Here is an 18,771-nt window from a genome sequence, read left to right on the forward strand (position 1 = left end):
CTACACTCAACTTTTGATTGTGCTTTGTAGCAATTACAACAAATCTTTCAAGAGTGGAGCCAGTTGACATTTTGGCTTTATTGGAGTGAGATTCAGGTGGTCCACTAAAGAAAGAAAAAAAGCATCTTTTATGGAAATATGTGCGTCAGAACTCATTGGACTCTCTATGCACACTTATGTTTATATCCGTATTACTGTGGGATGGCAAGAAGTGGAGCAGCTCCAGAAAAAGTAGGGCAGAGGGTCTCGACTACGACCAGCTATGTAGCAACACGAAGGCAGAAAAGGGTGGGAAACGGTAGAGCGGCAGACAAAAGACGGGGTGTCTGCAAAAGAAAAGATAAAGATACAAAGAGCAAAAGGATGATGAATGAAAACAGTAGAGTGCATGATAGAAAGCTGAAAAGGAAGACTTGAGGACAGAAAAAAATCAAGGAGAAAGGCAGGAAGGCTTCAGGACTGAGATGGTAGAGAGAGAGACAGAGAGAGAGAGAGGAGGGAGAAAAGGGAAACAAATGAGGGAAAGATGGGACAAAAGGCCAATTATTTATAACTGCATGACAGGACTGGCAGCACAGCTGTTATTTAGCATGGAGCTGAGTCGATGCAGCAAACAAGCACAAAGCCACCAACAAGCCACCGAACAAAACAATGTAGCCAAGAAACCGTGGAGGGCTTATTGCAAACCATGTCACAGACTGAGTGACCTGAATGTGACCCTTATCTGCCACAGAGCAGGATGCAGTCCACCCCACACAGCATCCCTTTACGGTCGTTCCTCATGGGACGAGCATGTTGACTCGGAAATAAAAGATTATGTTCAATATGTGTCACTGGCACAGTTGGAGCCGCTTCTGCTGCAACGGCGGATGTGATTTAAGACTTAAAGCGCCGGCAACGAACGGTGACAGGTTCCAGGACCGCACTGTGGTTCGCAGAAGTATTCATTTTACATTTGATCACATCAAAATCACTAGCTGTGATGTATTCCAATGAGATTTCAACACAAAGTACTCTGTTTCCTGAATGGTGTGCATGTGCGTTCAGTCCCCCTGACTCAGCACTTAGTGAAACCGCCTCTTGCTGCAGATAGATGTCTTCTTTTTTTATTTGTCTACAAGCTTTGTATGCCTACAGATCGACCTTTTGCTGTAGTTTGTCTTAGCCCAGTCTCTTTTTCTGGTTATGTCTCCAATCAACCTCCCAGAACATGATTCTGCTACCACCATGCGTTGCTTTGGGAACGGTGTGTTCAGGGTGATATCTGGTGATAGTTTTCCCACATGTGTAACCTTTTCCGATCCTCCAGAGTTACCATGGTTCCTTCAAGGTTTGCAATTTAGGTTTGCAGTTTAGGTTTGCAGTCGTTCCATACTCTTTGCATTTTCAGATGACTGAGCAGAGCTGGGTGACATATTCAAAACTTTTCATTTAGTTTTATAACCTAAACCTGCTTTTATTGCTGTTCCTTTGTCTCCATGTTGCTCTTTGTTCTCTAAAGTTTTCTAATTACAGGAAAATATGGATTTTCACTGACATCAAATCACAGAAATGTAAACTACAGTATGTTCATGGGGTAAAGTGACGCGGCAGGCACTGGTTCAAATCCCGACACGATGACCTTTGCTACACATCTTCCTATTCTATCACAACCCACCTTCCTGTCAACTTACAATCAAAAGCCACTAGAACCAAAAATCCATTAAAAAAAAATTTGATTTCTTCTAAAAGCAGTTAATTGCTGTTGATTTTATTTAGGAGGTTAAAAATTAGGTGAACACAACACCTCTTGATGGCTATTGTAATCAAATAAATTGGAAACTATCAATTTATTTCCACTTTTAAATATACACTACTTGTTGTGACATAAAATCCAACACATTTTGTGGTTGTAATGTGAAGAAATGTGGAAAGTTTGAGGATGAGGAAAGGTTTGAGAATGCTTTTGTAAGGCACCATATATTTGCCTTCTCTGTCTTCCTGTGGACGGTTTCTTCCTCACCTTTTCAAAGTTGTTACCGTGTCAAAATCAAAAGCAACAAAAGAAATCTCTGCCTTTATCTCCCTCTGCACCATCTTCACCCGTCTTATCTCACCCGTCTCCGCCTGTGTTCGTCTCTCTGTCAGGTGGAGGAGTTTAAAAATGACCCCAGCCCCTCCAAGTGTCTCCACTCCGTCTTCAACGTGGACACCGGCGACGAGGTTTACACCTACGGCGACTATCACCACCTACAGGTGAGTCAGCAAACAGCCAGCTGTAGAAATGAGACGGCTTATCTTATTTTTTTTTACTACAATATTCAGGTTAATGACGATATGGTGTGTGGGGGGAAATTCACTTTCAGATCAGAAGTTAGGATGAGTAAACCTTGTTAAAGATAAAACGGTGTGAATAAATGAGCAAATAAATGACACATTATCAAGTATTAGTCCTGCAGCCTTTCTCTCTCTCTCTCTCTCTGTATGAAAGGCGAATGTGCTTTAAACTGGGGCTCAGACAGTTTATTCTTCTGTCAATGGTATTGAAAGAGGTCAATTTGGTGCGCTGCGTTTGGATGGAGCCTGTACTTCCAGTGAAGCGAGTCCAATACAAGCGAGAGAGCCAGAAATTGAAAATCAAAATAAGGCTGCAAAGTTACCGAGCTGCGACAAAGACGCTGAAAAATCAACAAGGGCGTATAGAAGTGAAGGATTTGCTCTTCACATTAAGTCCTTTGCTGTTGTTTTTTTTTTTCACTTTATTATTGATGATGTCTCGGTGTCACTTCTTCTAGCTAACATAAAAGACACGTCTTGTTTTTTTTTGTTGTTGGTTTTTTTTTGCAGTATGCAACGGTTTTTGGCTGAACTGAATTTGAGAGTAGCATGCGGCGTAGCGGAAATGACGGTCGTTTCTCTAACGTTGCTTCACTCCCAACCTTTTCTGTCGTCGCTGCAGATCGATGCGGTTTCTCTGTTCCTGCTGTACCTGGTGGAGATGATCTGCTCCGGTCTCCAGATCATTTACAACACCGATGAGGTAAACAAGACACCAGAAAGCACAAAAATAAAAAAAAACATAGACATTTTACACTTGTGCCATTTTGGAAGCAATTAGAAGCTGGTCCAAACATTTTATAAGCATGTGGTTAAGTAATTACACATTCAGTAGTAATAAATTTCTTCCTTTAGGTTTGTTTTCCATCCAGTGAACTTCTCTGCTTGATTTACTTAAAAAGACATGTTCACATTTACATATCAATTTTAATGGAATTTGAAAATGTGCTTTCAAATGTTCTTCATTATGAATCTAAAAAATATGATTACATAAATTGACACCTGACGAAGCTTTAGAAATCACTGCACACTAATCTAAGCTATTCAAACGTTTTATATACACATTATGAAACAAGACACCAGTCAAGTAAAATGGATAATTATAGAACAAATTATTTCTGCATTTGTAATAGCAGAGCGATGAAGCACAACAGATGTTTTAGAACATTTGCTATTTATTACACATGAAGAGGTTGCAACCGACTATCAACTACTGTATCCACTTATCAAGCAAATTAAATAAAGAGAGCTGTCACAAATTAAGGCGACTGTAAGTCAAGTATCGTCAGCCATAGAAAAGCAGACAGCTGAAGTAGTTTTAGTTTAAAACTGTAAAGAAAAGGCACTGTGTAACAAAACTGAGGCATAAAAATGTTAACATCATGACTGTCTTTAGCCAGTTGTGCCAGTCACAAGTCACACAAGTGCTGTTCTAATAGCAGAGGTCCATTAAAGAGTCCTGCTTTAATTTCTTTTATCTACATTTAAATACAAAGAATCACTTCCAACTTTTATCATATGAGCTACAATTACAGTAGTTTTAATTTCCCTCTGGAAATCAAATCGTTCTCGATATTAAAAAAAATTTGTTTTCTACGTCTGTACAAAATATTACCTCCCACTGAGATTTTAAAGGGGCAGTATTATGTAAAAGCGACCTTTGTTGGGCTTTGCTTTATTTCATAATGTTATTCCCTCATTAGAAACAGTCCTCCCCCTGTGACTCTCCCACTCGGCTCCTTCAGACTAGCCAGAGCAATTAGCAAACACCTGGTGGAACTGCACATCTGCTGAGCTCATTATAGGAGCTGCTTCTCAGTGAAACTCTAACCCTTTGACATTGTCAAAGAGTTAATAGAGGAGCCATGTTGTGATGACTTCCTGAAGGCGGAGTTCCAGAAAGGGCAGGAGTTTTTAAAGAGACAGAGGCCCAATTTCAAGGCATTAAATTACAAAGTAAAATGCATTTTATGTCACATTTGATATATGTATATAGCATTGTTTTAGTGACTGCAGTTAATATAGTTTCTTGACGGTGCTATTTTACAGCACAATGTGCCTGGATAACACATATCACTGCCCCTTTAAAAGTATCTGATAGGAATTGTAGGCCTCCAAATTTGGGCTTATTTGAACTAAGCTCAAAGCAGATGCCACAGATCTGACATAAAAGCAGAATCGGAGGGGGCAATATCTCTCTTTCATAGGATTTCTTGCATTTATAGTCTCTGAAACGCTTTGTTAACTTCACCAGGAAAAAAACATTTAGATGATCTGCGTATGGAAGTCTAAATGTCCTCCTGGGAAATGATCCGTTTACATTTTATTTGAGTGATTTGTGCCTTTATTACCTAAAATCTGTCTCTCCCTGTACATTGATTTATCTGTCCAGCATGGGGTATTTTTTATCTTCAGCTTTTAATAAAACAAAAACAGACCTAGTCGCTCGTTAGGTTTCCACAGCGTACCTTTTTTTTTTTTTTTTATTTTTTATTGTGTGGCCTCTAGGAGCAACAAGAACATCATTAATTCATTTAACTTAACAGCCAGCTCATTCACAGCTTTACTTACTGCTACAGAGCAGTGAAATTTGTGCCCCTGGTAGAGAAATCCATTTGTTTACTAAATTGAGCTCATCTGAAGAAAGCAGAAATGCGGTCAAATATTATTCCGCCGAGCAATTAATGCATGCTGCCTGCACTTTGTTTAGACGCCCAAACGCACACGCATATCACCTTGGTAACCTCCCGTTTTTCTCCATTTCTTACCACTGACAAAACAAATTAACAATGCAATGTTTTATGTTTATGAGGGCAGTCGCGGCTGTGCAGCAGCTTTTTCTGCCTGGTTAAACAGCGCTTACCAAATTGCATAATTCAAACCGAAGCGGCCTGCGCCCCAAACCCCGTATTAGCAAACATCAGAACCACTGAGCAGGAGCTTTTGTGATTGCTGCTCCCACTGAAAGCTGTTTGAAATGTATTTCATTCAGACTAATCACATTAGTGCCGTATTTATTAGCCTGTTGTAAGCTGTCACTGCTTGTGAAGTCTGTGGGCTTCCTCCAGGCCGAGCCTGGAAGCTGCATTGCAGTGTTTTCTTTTCTCTTTTTTTATTTCCTTGCGATTGCAAAGAAAGGCTGCGCACGTCTCTTGAAGGAAAGATTCACCATCAACCTTCTGCCAGATGTCATTTTCAGTCTCATGATGCATGAAATGCTGCGACTCTTTGCCTCGCATGCATCACAATCTCCTTCTTTATCTTTTTTTTTTTGTTGCTTGTTTTGCACTTCACAAGTCTGGTGTTCAACTGGCCCAATGCAAAATAATGCATTATATGGTGTGTATTTGCATTCTGTCTGCCTCTGGTACCCTTTAATAAATTCAGTGGAATTAGGTGAGTCAAAAATCCCCTAATTATTAAATGGAGTGCACATGTCTAATTTAATCTGTGAAGGCCGCCGAGTTTTGTTAGAAAACATTAGTGAACAAACTGCATCATGAAGGTTAATACAGCAGGCAGGTCAGGGAGAAGGTTTCACACTTTTACATCATAAAGCAATCATTATTGTGCTTTCCAGGCACATTTTACAGCACAATCAATAAACTATCATAACTTCAGTTGTTATATAAATGCTGCATGCATATCAAACAAAAGAAATTTGACTTCATAATGGTACTTCACTAAACTGGGCCTCTGTCTCTTTAAAAACTCCTGCTCTTTCTCGTTCGGGAAGACATCACAACATGGCTCCTCTATTAACCCTTTAACAATGTTTTTATAGAAATGCCCTAGAAGGCCTGGGTTACGTAATAGTGTGAAATTGCTTCTATTATTATTGACTACAATGGAGTCTGAGTGGGGGATTAAATCCACTCCCCATTTTAGATTTGAAAAACTATCATTTTGTGTTGATTTTTCTTGTATAAATTGATGAAAGTTTCTGGTTGTGATTTGCCAAATGTGAAAAAAGCTCATCGGCTGCGGATGTTTGGGTAAAAGTAGAAAGTACTTAGCTTTCCACATGTATCCCGTGTTCACAAACTCCGTCCCAAAACAGAAGCAGGATTAGTAATCTGGCTGGCATCAGTAAGACAGAGCGGCTTGTTTTGGCCAGTGGGCAGTAACATTCATTAAGATACCATTAAGATACTGAAGAGTTGCTCTCGTTAATCATTCAAGTCATAAAAGACGCAGCAAACACCTTTCTCATTCTTCCTGCCTGGCCTCCTTCTCAAACTGGCCTATTTAAAACCTGCGCAGGCTCTTTTTTTTCCCCCCCTCCATCTTTCTCTTTTACTCATTCTTTCTTTTTTTTTCCTCACTGTGCCATTTCAGATTAAACCTCCCGTCACTCAGGTACACATGAAAGCGCAGTTGCGTTCAGGTCTTTTTAATGATGCAAGACCAGAAAGTCTTCGCACTTCCCCCCCCCCCCCCAATGTCTTGCATCTAGAAGTCAAGGTTTTGACATCTCACAGGTCGTAGCAGTGTCTTTCCATGACGCGTGCAAGAAAAGTCGGAGGCTACATTCGGTAGTAGTTCAGTAATAAATCACCAATAAATTGGCAAGAGATCGAAATCAGGCAATGTTTCCGATTGTTGATCTGCAGGATAAATATCCAGACAAATCTGGGTTTGTATCAAATATTGAACTCGTTTTCAAAAGGAAAAGCCTGATCGGTGCATCTTTTCGAGTTTTAAATGCTACTTTGTGGTTTTAATGAATTCAAATATTGCAACAAGTGAACATTTTGTTGTAAGAAGGGGTCAGCTCCTTGTTTTTGTTTTTTTTTGTTTTGTTTTTTTGTAGGTGCCTTCACATATATTAATGGCACACTTTATGAGTTAGTTAAGACCTTGTCTGTAGCTGCAGGGAGAGTTTCACCTTGAGTGCTGATGAGAAATCAGTTTTCTCCTGCTCTTCGGTAACCTTAGTAATCAGCCTTACATCCTTCATCTTCCCAGATCAATAAAGAAGGTCATTCGGTATTGTACAATCGTGTATTGTTGTATCTCTGTGTCCTGTGTGTTTGTATCAATGTGTGGGGGCAGCATAAATCATGTGCTGCGATTGCTTTTTTTTTTTTTTTCTTTCCCCATTTGGGAACATGTTTACGACCACCAGCTCCGGCTCACTCGGTGTGTGTGATCGTGTGTTGTGTGTGTTGTGTTTGCTCCCTGTGTCCCAAGCCTTTCTGCTTTTGGATGTTTCGATGTTTCTGTTTTTGCCTCTCAGGTTTCCTTCATCCAGAATCTGGTGTTCTGTGTGGAGAGAGCCTACAGGGTGCCCGACTACGGCATGTGGGAGCGAGGCAGCAAATACAACAACGGCAGCACAGAGCTGCATTCCAGGTCAGTCGGTCCGGAACAAAAGGCACATGAAGATGTTCTGGAATAAAAAAATAATAATAAATCCTATAACATGTTGAAACATCAAGGACAAATATCTGTTTTCTATACCAACGGTTTGTTATAATTGTTCTTATTGTGCCGGTCAAACTATTATTTTCCAACACAAAACCGTGTTTCTCTGGAATTTATTAGAATAAAATAATCATTCCAAATAATCACAGACGTTCTAAACGCAAAGGGATGAAAACAAAATGGACACAGCGTGGGTCTGTGTGTTGGATCCGTTTATGTAGGTTACAGTCTGCAGGCCTCAATCTATGGAAGTCTGACAAAGTAGAGGTGGGCAGAGTGATCCAAAAATATTGATAATATCAATATCACTTTGGTATCAGTATCTGATCAAAACTTAAGTTTTAGATTATTGAATTTATTTTTTTATTGTTTCTCAACTTTATCTCAAAAATATTTTGTTTGGATTTGTTCTGAAATTATAATTTTTTGTACTTTAAGGGAAAAATGCACACATATGTACGTTTTCTATTGTTTCTGTTTATCATGTTGATGTTATGTAATGTATCTTGTAGACACATATATATCTAAATGCCGTCCCTGATTTTAACACAATATATTTAAATGGAAAGACCACAGAAACACCTAAGCTCAGAAGTTTGATCACATGTCAAACTTAAATAATCAATATCGGCATCAGTATTGGTGATACTGGACCTGTATTTACTTTATTATCGAATCGATTTTAAAATATGCAGCATTTCTCACCTCTACCAAAAAGCTGTAGAATCACACATTGCTGTGCTTTTACAAATAACAATGTACTGCACTTGCTGTAATACACCACTCTGGGAAATAAAACCTCTATTATTACCCAATGTTTGCTCAAATAAATCTGAAAAATCCTGATTATACTTCTGTTTTGAGTCATTTGATGTAAATGTATTTCAAATCAAAATAAAATCCAAACTTAAGTTTTATTACAAAAACTTATACATGTTTTTATATAAATAAATAAATAATAATAAAAAAATATATATATATATTTTTTAAGTACCAAACTAAACAGAAGTACTCTAAGTGATTCCTGAACTTTAGTCCCGCCCCCTTCATCTGTGTTTGATCCAGTTCTCTTCATGCACCACAGCCTGATGTAGAAATAAAAGCTGCTGCTTCTCAACATGATCTCCTCAGTCAGACGGTTTACAGCCATGATGAGGAATGGAGCTGAATCTGAAATGACTTTTGAAGTGTTTTATGCCTGTTTTCCACCCCTCATGCAGATATCATGCAGTGTATCTCTGTTGCCATCAAGTTTCCCAGCATTTGGAGAAACGGCATCCCAGGTTTTAAGCTGAAACTGGCTGTGAAGATGCCACACGAAACGAGCGTCCTTTTCTTCTAATCCACTTTGCAAGCTTTTTTTTTTTTTAAATGAGACATTTTAAATAAATGTATTCATGAACATTTACATGTAAATACATGAGATAATAGCCAGGCAGCTAATTTCCCATTGGAAGGTTGATGTTAATGCACAATAATAAATACAGAGAGTAGGGGCGTAGCGCTGTCAATCATCCTTATGTAAACGTGCTAATGGTGGAAAACCAACTTACCATTACAGGAAAACTGTTTATCCACCTACCTAGCGTTAGCACTTTTGACAGGCTGTGCTAGCTGCAGCGTCAGAACGGAGAGAGGAAGCGGAAACAACGCCACACAAAGAGTCATTGACAGCACTAAGTCCCGCCTCCTGGTTCTGACTGGTTGTTTTTATTTAGCACTGGAGAAAACAGAGGACCTTGATTTATTTATTTATAAATTTTCATACTGTCACGACATAGTGACAGTTTCAACAAATGCGTAAAAAAAAAAACAAAGTTGTAAAAGTGACCTCCTGCAGCTTTAAGAATTGCGAGAAACCCTAACGCAGATCTTTATCTCCCTTTATGGCTATTTGTTGTAATGGGCAACAAAGCAACAATCAGAAATAGGCAAGTAATCTCCATCAAGAAAAACTGCACAGTAAAGAGTTCAACAATCCGAACGCTGGTCGTTAAGCCCACATGTCTGAGCAGCAGCAGCTCTGTTCTGACCCGCTGCAGGGAGCTTTTGTTACCTGCTTCTAACTAACTTATCATCCAAGGTCGAGCTGGCCTCCCTCTCCTCTATCAGCGCCTTGATAAAGATCCTCAATTTCTGCCATGGCTTATCTCCTGGAAGCATGTTTTGCCTTCTTCTTCTTTCCCTCTGACAATCCAACACTATTGGCAGCAGCTTGCCAAGATATCCTGCGGGGGGAGATAACTAATCCAATGTGTCTTGTGCTTCTTGTTGCTACGCTTTTGATTTTCACAATTAGCGAGCGAGTTTCTACATGTAGCTGTGTAATAGCAATTCATGTGCTGTGTGTAAATGGTAAACAACGAGGCTGACTTGTTTTAAAGCAGTTTTATGCAAACTAGATCTGCGTAACGGAGAAGTCCTTTTCGCTCTGCTTGTGGGTTAAATAGAGATGAACTAGAAAGCCTGTTTGCATTGGGGAGAGGATTTATTTGTACATAACAAATGACTAACTTTTGCCTCTGGAGAACATTTTATCGTCGCGTCCGATCTATTAAATAGATTTAAGATTGAAGATAAATTTGACTGAAAGAAGCATATCTAATCCCACCAGCATTGTTTCAGGTTTTAATGAGTCAGATGTAATCTGACGCAGACTGTTCAGCATCTCCCTGTTCCTTCAGTGCCATAGGAAAATAACTGTCAGGGCATTGCCTTTGTGTGAATATGAAAGTGAAGCATTCACAGTATGATTAGCAGATAAGCCAGGCTGCCACTCATGGCTCTCACAGTGTGTACAGCACTAAGAGAATTAGCATACATTTTTGTAGATGGCCAGTTGATCATTAAGTATTAGAAATCAACAAGGACATTAACATATCCCACCTAAACCCAACAGAACGCTATAAATTCCACACCATTGATCCCAATGCACAAGCTCTACTCAGGATGAGAATGTGTCGAGATTCCCTTCATTTCCTCACCTTTAGACCAACATTACACATTCTTCAATATGTAAGGCGAGATGACGAGTTTGACCTCTAGCTTTAGTATTTGTATAAATATTTATTCTGTAATGTACTGAGAAATTATATTTCAAGTATGAAAGTATGAAAATGACTATAGAGTGTGAATTTGCTCCTCTAGTGTACAATTTGTAGTTCTTCATTGTGCCAAATGCTTGTATTACTGGCAGACCAAAGCTTTTCTTGGCTTTGTTATGCACATGTAAACTGTTTCTAAAGGCACTTTCTAATTTCTTTTCACTTTTCGATTAAACCCTGATCCTACTTTCATCTGTGTTTTCGCACTGCAAACAGGTATAGTGGCTATGATATGAGAACTGTTGTTTGAGGTGTTTGAAGACGTCGTGACTGGCTTTATTTCTTTAAACGTGAAGCGTTTCCCCATTTTTAAGCCGATTATATTTGTGTTGCTCTGTGAACGTGACGGCTCAGCTTTCATCTTGCATTCTGAAAGCTGCAGGAGGCGGCTCTGTTCCCCGGTAAAGCTTCCACCAACTTGTAATAAGCCAAGAAAGTTCTTTCTGGGAAAGTTGGTGGCTTCCCCTTCCCAAAATGAAGCCTATTGTTTTTTTTTTTTTTTTTAACCAACTTTGAATAGATGAGCTTGTGTCAGCATTTCGGTTCGCTGGAAGCAGAATTCAAAAGGACTTGAGATTTTGTTTTGCTGTAGTAAAACAATGTGGAGGTAATCCGAGCAGAAGGAGATATTTTTCCGTGGTGGTGTTAAATCAACTCCAGTTTTTTGCGTTGTAAGTCCGGTTTGTTTTGGGAGGTGTGAATGTGTAATCGCACTCTGGTACGGATCAAAAACACAAATTGCGGTCCACCTGAACACCAGGTTTTCGGTTCGGTTGAGGGGAAACTCTGGCGCGGCTCGAATTCCCTCCTGAATGCCTAGCGGACCGGAGACGGCGCCAAAAGCAGGAACTGGAAGATACAGCAGGGCATTCTGGGTGAATGCAATCAAAACAAACGCGCATCTGTCACTTGCAAGAGAAATCCTACGACCGTTAAAGTCTGACGCCACTTCAATTTTATTCACATTTTGTGAAGGAGGAAGATGTGCTCAGTGTCTTCTTCAGAGGTTTTTTGTGTTGCTTCCTTCAACGGTTGTTGTTGCAGCGCCACCACAGATGATGGGGTGAACAGGTTGCTCCGAGGTATTTGATTTGTTTGACACAGTGCAGTGAAAATACAATTTTGATTCCGAATCAAACCATGTCTGCCGGACTATCATGTGTGAAAACACCCTATGATGGTTTACACAGCAATGATGGTCACTTTAAATGATGCTGAAAAACAATTTGAAGAGGATTTTTAAACTTTCTTTGTTTAAAGAAAGTTTTGACTTTACATTTAACCCACCTGTAATGTTTTACTTCCACTGCTTGGGTGAAGCGTCTGCAGCGACATCAGAAGTCGTCTTCGCTTTTCCTCCAGATCTCCCGTCTAATTTTCTTTCTGGTGCCCGTCTCCACTGGGTAGAAATGGAGACGCAGCAGCGAAATGGATTTGCTTTTTATCTGCATTGCAATCACAGCCGTCAGTCACTGTGAAATCCACTCCAATATTCTTTATTTATGATTTTCAGGGGGTTTTTTCTGAAGAGAGGCATTATTTACACCAGACTGCAGCCTCAAGAGCCTTCAGCTTTATTAAGGCCTGCCAGATCTGTAAGATCACGATTTGAATTGGGCAGAGTCTTATGAAAGCTGATGGGATAATTCACAGACAGAAACAACATTACAGTATCAAACACTGTAATATGAAGGTTATTGTTTCAGCTAATAACCTTCATTGTGGTCATAATGTGGTTAATATTTGGTGTTTCTTCTCATTCCAGCTCCGTGGGTCTCGCTAAAGCTGCTCTGGAGGCCATCAATGGATTCAACCTGTTTGGAAATCAGGTATTTGAACTTCAAACTCATTGCTCATATTTTTTTCCTGACTGAGTAAAAATGAAACGCACTACTTCTGAATTCGAGACGGGGCTCTGTCTGAACGGCCGGGTCTGTTTCAGCAGATACTTTATGTTTGCACACACTGTGATCGATGGTCGCAGTTGATCCCGGTTTGGCTCTCCCGCCCGCTCTTTTGCTAAATCCATTATTGCACCTTTTTTTTTTTTCTTGCTTTGTAAGGCAGAAAAACAGAGTCATTCATTAGACCTGTCAATGGATTAGAAGTAAAGATATTTTTTTCCTCTCGTTCTTGTCAACAGTTGGACGGTACCCAGGATTAGCTTATCTGGCCATTAAGTCCCTCAGTAGTTTAGAGAGTTCCCTAAGATCGTTTTGCGTCGCTGCAGGTTTTACTGCAAAAGCTCCTGTTTGTTTTTTTTTCTCCTTTTTGAACTGCTGCGAAAAAGAGAACGTTTTTGCACCGATCCGTCAGCCAGGAAGCAGAATCGGTCAATTTTGCCTTGATTGGCTCTGATCGACGACTGACGGGTCAATGGCTGCTAAATGCCTGTCAGAAAAAGAACCATCTATGTAGACAATTTGTGAAAAAGTAGAATGACGGAAGAAAACGGAGATACAGAAAATACAAAAATAGTTGAACTAATATCATGAGAAGGATTATTATTATACAAAATTGTTAGAAAAAAAGGTGTAATTGGGGAAAACTGATACAATACCAAGTGTATAAATTTTTTTTTAGGTGGAAATGATGAGTTCCATGAATTCTCTGTGAATTTGGGGCCAGATAAAATAAAATAAACTTTACAACATAAACTATATCAGCTCAAGTCCAGGTGAGCTATGATGTGTTTTACTAGCAGTTAATGTAAACTGAATTGTGTCAAATAAGTAAACAATACGTTCTTGCAGTTCTAAACTATTGTTATACATTATTAAAAAGAGGTAGTAAGACTAAGTTTTCTACCTTTACCTATTGGTTTTTGGGCACTTTGTTTTGTTTTCTTGTTTTGCATTTGACTATTTTTAATTGTTTGAAATAAAATAAATGAATGAATCAATCAACACAGTAACACTTTATTTGAAGGGGTGTGCATAAGACTGGCATAACATCTGTCATAAACACGAAAGAGTATTTATGAATGTTTGATTTGTCACGAATTGTCATTCAGCAAATAATGTATTAAAAATGCTATTATTTACCGAATAATGTAAAGTTGGCAATTTTAATAGACTTTAAGTGCAACTTTTAGTACGACTTCGGAATAAAAGTGTCATTATTCACCGCAGTGGTTCCCAAAGTGTGGGGCGCGCCCCCTGGGGGTGGCACAGTGCCATTGCAGGGGGGCGCAGGAAGCGGGATGGATGGATGGGGAAAAAAAACAGTTACACAAAAGTGTTTCACTGTATAGATGGTTTGTAGTTTGTTTTGTTGCAACCTGAAGTGTGAAATAAACTTCAGTGGAGTTTGAAAACAAAATGTGTGTGTAGGTTTATCAATCAATCAATCAATCAAATTTTATTTGTATAGCACATTTCAGCAGCAAGGCATTTCAAAGTGCTTTACATCATAACAAACACAGAATCACAATGCAATATAGAATCAATCATTAAGTCAAGTTACATCAATAAATTTGTAATTGATTACATTTCAAATACAATTCTAAACAGGTGGGTTTTCAGTTGAGATTTAAAGGAAGTCAGTGTTTCAGCTGTTTTACAGTTTTCTGGAAGTTTGTTCCAAATTCGTGGTGCATAGATGCTGAAAGCTGCTTCTCCTCGTTTGGTTCTGGTTCTGGGGATGCAGAGCAGACCAGAACCGGAAGACCTGAGAGGTCTGGAAGGTTGATACAATAAAAGCATATCTTTAATGTATTGTGGTGCTAAGCCGTTCAGTGATTTATAAACTAACAACAGTATTTTAAAGTCTATTCTTTGAGCTACAGGGAGCCAGTGGAGGGACTTTAAAACTGGTGTTATGTGCTCTATCTTCCTGGTTTTAGTGAGAACGCGAGCAGCAGCATTCTGGATCAGCTGCGGCTGTTTGATTGATTTGTTGGACAGACCTGTGAAGACGCTGTTGCAATAATCAATACGACTGAAGATGAACGCATGGATGAGTTTCTCTAGATCTGGCTGAGACATTAGTCCTTTAATCCTGGAAATGTTCTTCAGGTGATAGAAGGCCGACTTTGTAACTGTCTTTATGTGGCTCTGGAGGTTCAGGTCAGAGTCCATCACTACTCCCAGGTTTCGGGCCTGATCGCTAGTTTTCAGTTGTAATAACTGAAGCTGTGCATTGACTCTAGATCGTTCCTCTTTAGGTCCAAAAATAATAACTTCAGTTTTGTTTCTGTTCAGCTGGAGAAAGTTTTGGCACATCCACACATTTATCTGTTCTAAGCATCTGTTCAGTGATTGGATGGGCTCTGAGTCACCTGGTGACATCGTAATGTAGAGCTGTGTGTCATCTGCATAGTTATGGTAGCTAATATTATTTCCTGTTATAACCTGAGCTAGTGGGAGCATATAAATATTGAATAAAAGGGGTCCTAGGATGGAACCTTGGGGTACCCCACATGTGACCTTTGACCTCTTTGATGAAAAGTTTTCAATTGAAACAAAGAAATCCCTGTTCTTTATGTAGGATTCAAACCAGTTAAGCACTGGACCGGAGAGTCCGACCCAACTCTCCAGTCGATTCAGTAATATGTCATGGTCAACAGTGTCAAAAGCTGCACTGAGATCCAACAGAACCAGCACTGTGGTTCTGCCACAGTCCGTATTTATATGGATGTCATTGAACACTTTTACCAGGGCGGTCTCTGTGCTGTGGTGAGCACGAAAACCAGACTGGAAGGAGTCAAAGAGGTTGGTTATAGTTAGGAAGCTAGTTAATTTTTTACACACAGCTTTTTCAATAACTTTGCTGATGAATGGGAGGTTGGAGATCGGCCTGTAATTCTGCATTAGTGATTTGTCCAGATTGTTCTTTTTTATAAGTGGTTTGATTACTGCTGTTTTCAGAGCCTGGGGGAAAACGCCTGACGAGAGCGATGAGTTTACTATTTGGATCAGATCAGCAGCAATAACAGGCAGGACTTTCTTAAAGAAATGTGTGGGTAAAACATCCAGACAGCAGGAACTGGAGCTTATTTGACTTATAATTTCCTGTAGGGTTTTATAATTAAGTAGTTGAAATTGGGTCATTTTTCCTGTATTTGTTTTGTTTGGGCACAGCATTGGTACTGACTTTATAGTGGATGTACAGATTAATCCTCTGATTTTTTGAATTTTCTCTGAAAAGAAGCTGGAAAACTGGTTGCAGGCGGCAATACATTGGAATTCAGGCGGTAACGTCACAGGAGGGTTTATGTCTGGTTGAACGATGTGTGTGCCCAGTTGATTTTTTTTTTTTTCCTTTTTGGGGGGGATTTTATTGTAATCCATAGAGGGACCCAGAAAATCGTTGGGAACCGCTGATTTACTGAATGACAACAGTCATAAACATTCATAAAGACTCCTTCATGTTCATGATAGATGTTATGTTTATGACAGTGTCATGTCAGTCTAATGCACACCCCGTCAAATAGAGTGTTACCATCAATACTACATAAAATTGGTTAAATGTATTAAAATCAAGAAGTCACATCATTTATTGTTTTCAACAGACAGTGCATGCTTTACTGAACTGCGTCTTGAGTTTGTAAAAAAACCTTTAAATGTCAGACGTTTGCTTTAGTGCGTAGCTGTTGGTAATGTTGGACTTACAGTAACTCCATATGTCCAGAGTTCTGCTCCTATCAAAGAGCCTCCAGCGTTTGGTTGGAGTTACATTCTTTAAAATAAAGAAGAAAAAAAACAAGATTTAAACAGACTTGGAATTGGCAGGTTGCACCTTACAAGGAACCAGAAAGCGGGCAAAGTCTCATCAGCAACTTTCTACTCAAAATGGGTTCTGTTTTCAAGCTGAGCTTGTTGAATGGATTTACTGACGTGTCAGCTTTATGATCCATGCTGCGCAGAGCATCTGTAGCTGTGCGAGTGTGAGTGCGTGTTGCATCAAGTCTGCTACTCCTATGTGGGAATGCTTGTGCACCAGCTTTCCTCTTTCTTATTAATGACCCTTATCAATCTTGATTTCCCAGCTGACTCTCAGCCGTCCAAAACCAAACCAAGCTCCCCCAGCGCCTCAAAGCGGAACATTTATTATAAACCACACTCTGCTATCGCACTTATCGCCGACTCCAGACCGTGTGCTTTTCTGTCACGTTTAGCCTTTATGCCGGCTCAATGGACACTCTACTTACAGGTCCAGGGAGTTTATAGTTTTCCTCCACTGACCGCCCCCGCCTCCGACCAGTTGCAGGGATGCAGCTTTTCTGCTCCAGACAAACTGAACTGGAGAGATAAAACTAACATCATCAGCTTTGAAGGCACATTTACGGCTCCTTGAATCCATGTAAACACCCCTTCTTATTATTTTTCTTCCATATCAGTAGTGCCAGCATGTTTTATATTAGATTATCCATTAAGATCTTTGAAATAGTGAATATTTCTTATTATATTTACTGTTTACCTCCATTTTCTGTGTGGCTTTTTACAGTTTTTCTATTGACATTACACAACATTTTCTGCTACAAAATAGATAAACAATTTTGTCCGAGATTTACAAAAACAGGTCCAAATTATAATAGTTTATATTATTGACAATTACAAGCATTTATCTGTTTAATTAGAAGCTTTAGAAGGTGTATTGTAAGCCTGGCGGGCCACCAGGCTTAGCACTGCTTACTTATTTAAGTTTTTCTTAAATGTTTGCTTTTTTTTAAGGTTTTTTAGTTGGTATTCAGATATGAATCTTCCAATCTTCCAATAACACATAATTATCAAGTGATATTTTCATATTTCCTGTCAACCTTAAACATTTTTTAACTCAAAAACACAGCGGGCCGCTGGATGAATGACTGCCGAGCGCCCAACCAACTTGCTTTGTAAACAATTACTATGATTAACCACCATTTTATCATATTTGATGCAATAAGCCAAGTTTTTTCAATTCCAATTAATTTTGATTAATCAATAAAGAGGGGGCAATTTAATCAGTCGTATTACACTTTATACTGTTCCTACTTTTACAGCCATGTTGGGGAAGAACTGTTGGTATTTAATGTATTTCACAGATCAGGGTTTCTGTTCATTTTGTTCTGCGGTCAGAAGTGTTCAACCTCATTACAGCCTCTGCATTTTAGTGGAAAGGAGATTTTTAGATCTCATTGAGGCACGTGTTTTGTTTTTTTTTTTATGCCTCAACCTTTGCTCTGAAAGTTACGGAAACAAAAGACTCCAAGTAAAAACTTTTTGGACTGAAGTGAAGCTGCCATATCAACAAAAACACATGTTGTTTTCTTATTTGCATATAAATGTGAACAAAAGCTTTTTTGAAAGTGCCATTTATCAACCACATGTTATGTTTATCCTGCAGACGTACGCCGATTGAGGTTTTTTCTCCTATAACAATCTGACATATTGTTACTCTGAAAACAAGCAGACAATCTAACACAGCCCTCATGTGTCTTTTTTCCCTGCTTTTCTGTTTGCTTTGATTCACTGGCTTGTTTTTCTTTTTTTTTTTACATTTCCCATTCTTTCCTTAGTTTCCAGTGAGATTCGGCTTAAATAGCCTTTTATATTTCACCAACTGCAGTCACAGAAAATAAAAACAAGAAAAAAATGGAAGTTAGTTCCATAAAACTGACTGAAAGAGTAGATTGATTTCTTAAATAATATAATATTAGAACCTTGTATAACACTAACCATTCATGAAAAAGAGGCACAGTTGATGGAAGTGCATGCTGGTTCACATCTCTGCTGCCTGTCTAGTCCCAGTCATAGATATTAACCTGCCCTTTCAGGTCTGAATGTGTCCATTGATACTTCTACAGATGTATATAATTCTGTTCTGCTTAAAGCCGATTTTAGTTTTCAGTGGAATGGCGCTCAGCTGCCTCCGTTTCTGTCCAGCAGCGCTCGGCACTCTGCAGATTGCGAAAGGAAAGATTGCTGATTTGACTAAAAGCCCA

The 18,771-nt window shown here is 39.2% G+C and overlaps 1 protein-coding gene across 3 annotated transcripts in view; it reads left to right on the top strand.

Moving 5' to 3' along the window:
• The window catches only part of phkb (phosphorylase kinase, beta), a 110,702-nt gene that overhangs the window by 26,188 nt on the left and 65,743 nt on the right, over positions 1-18,771 (top strand). For all 3 annotated transcript variants that reach the window (XM_032560743.1, XM_032560742.1, XM_032560741.1), the window contains 4 exons: positions 2,128-2,235; positions 2,939-3,019; positions 7,556-7,671; positions 12,613-12,676. In XM_032560743.1, coding sequence (XP_032416634.1) covers positions 2,128-2,235; positions 2,939-3,019; positions 7,556-7,671; positions 12,613-12,676 — 369 coding nt within the window. The remainder of the gene's footprint in view (positions 1-2,127; positions 2,236-2,938; positions 3,020-7,555; positions 7,672-12,612; positions 12,677-18,771) is intronic.

The sequence above is a fragment of the Xiphophorus hellerii genome, chromosome 4 (assembly GCF_003331165.1).
Source record: "Xiphophorus hellerii strain 12219 chromosome 4, Xiphophorus_hellerii-4.1, whole genome shotgun sequence".
Classification (NCBI taxonomy): Eukaryota; Metazoa; Chordata; class Actinopteri; order Cyprinodontiformes; family Poeciliidae; genus Xiphophorus; species Xiphophorus hellerii.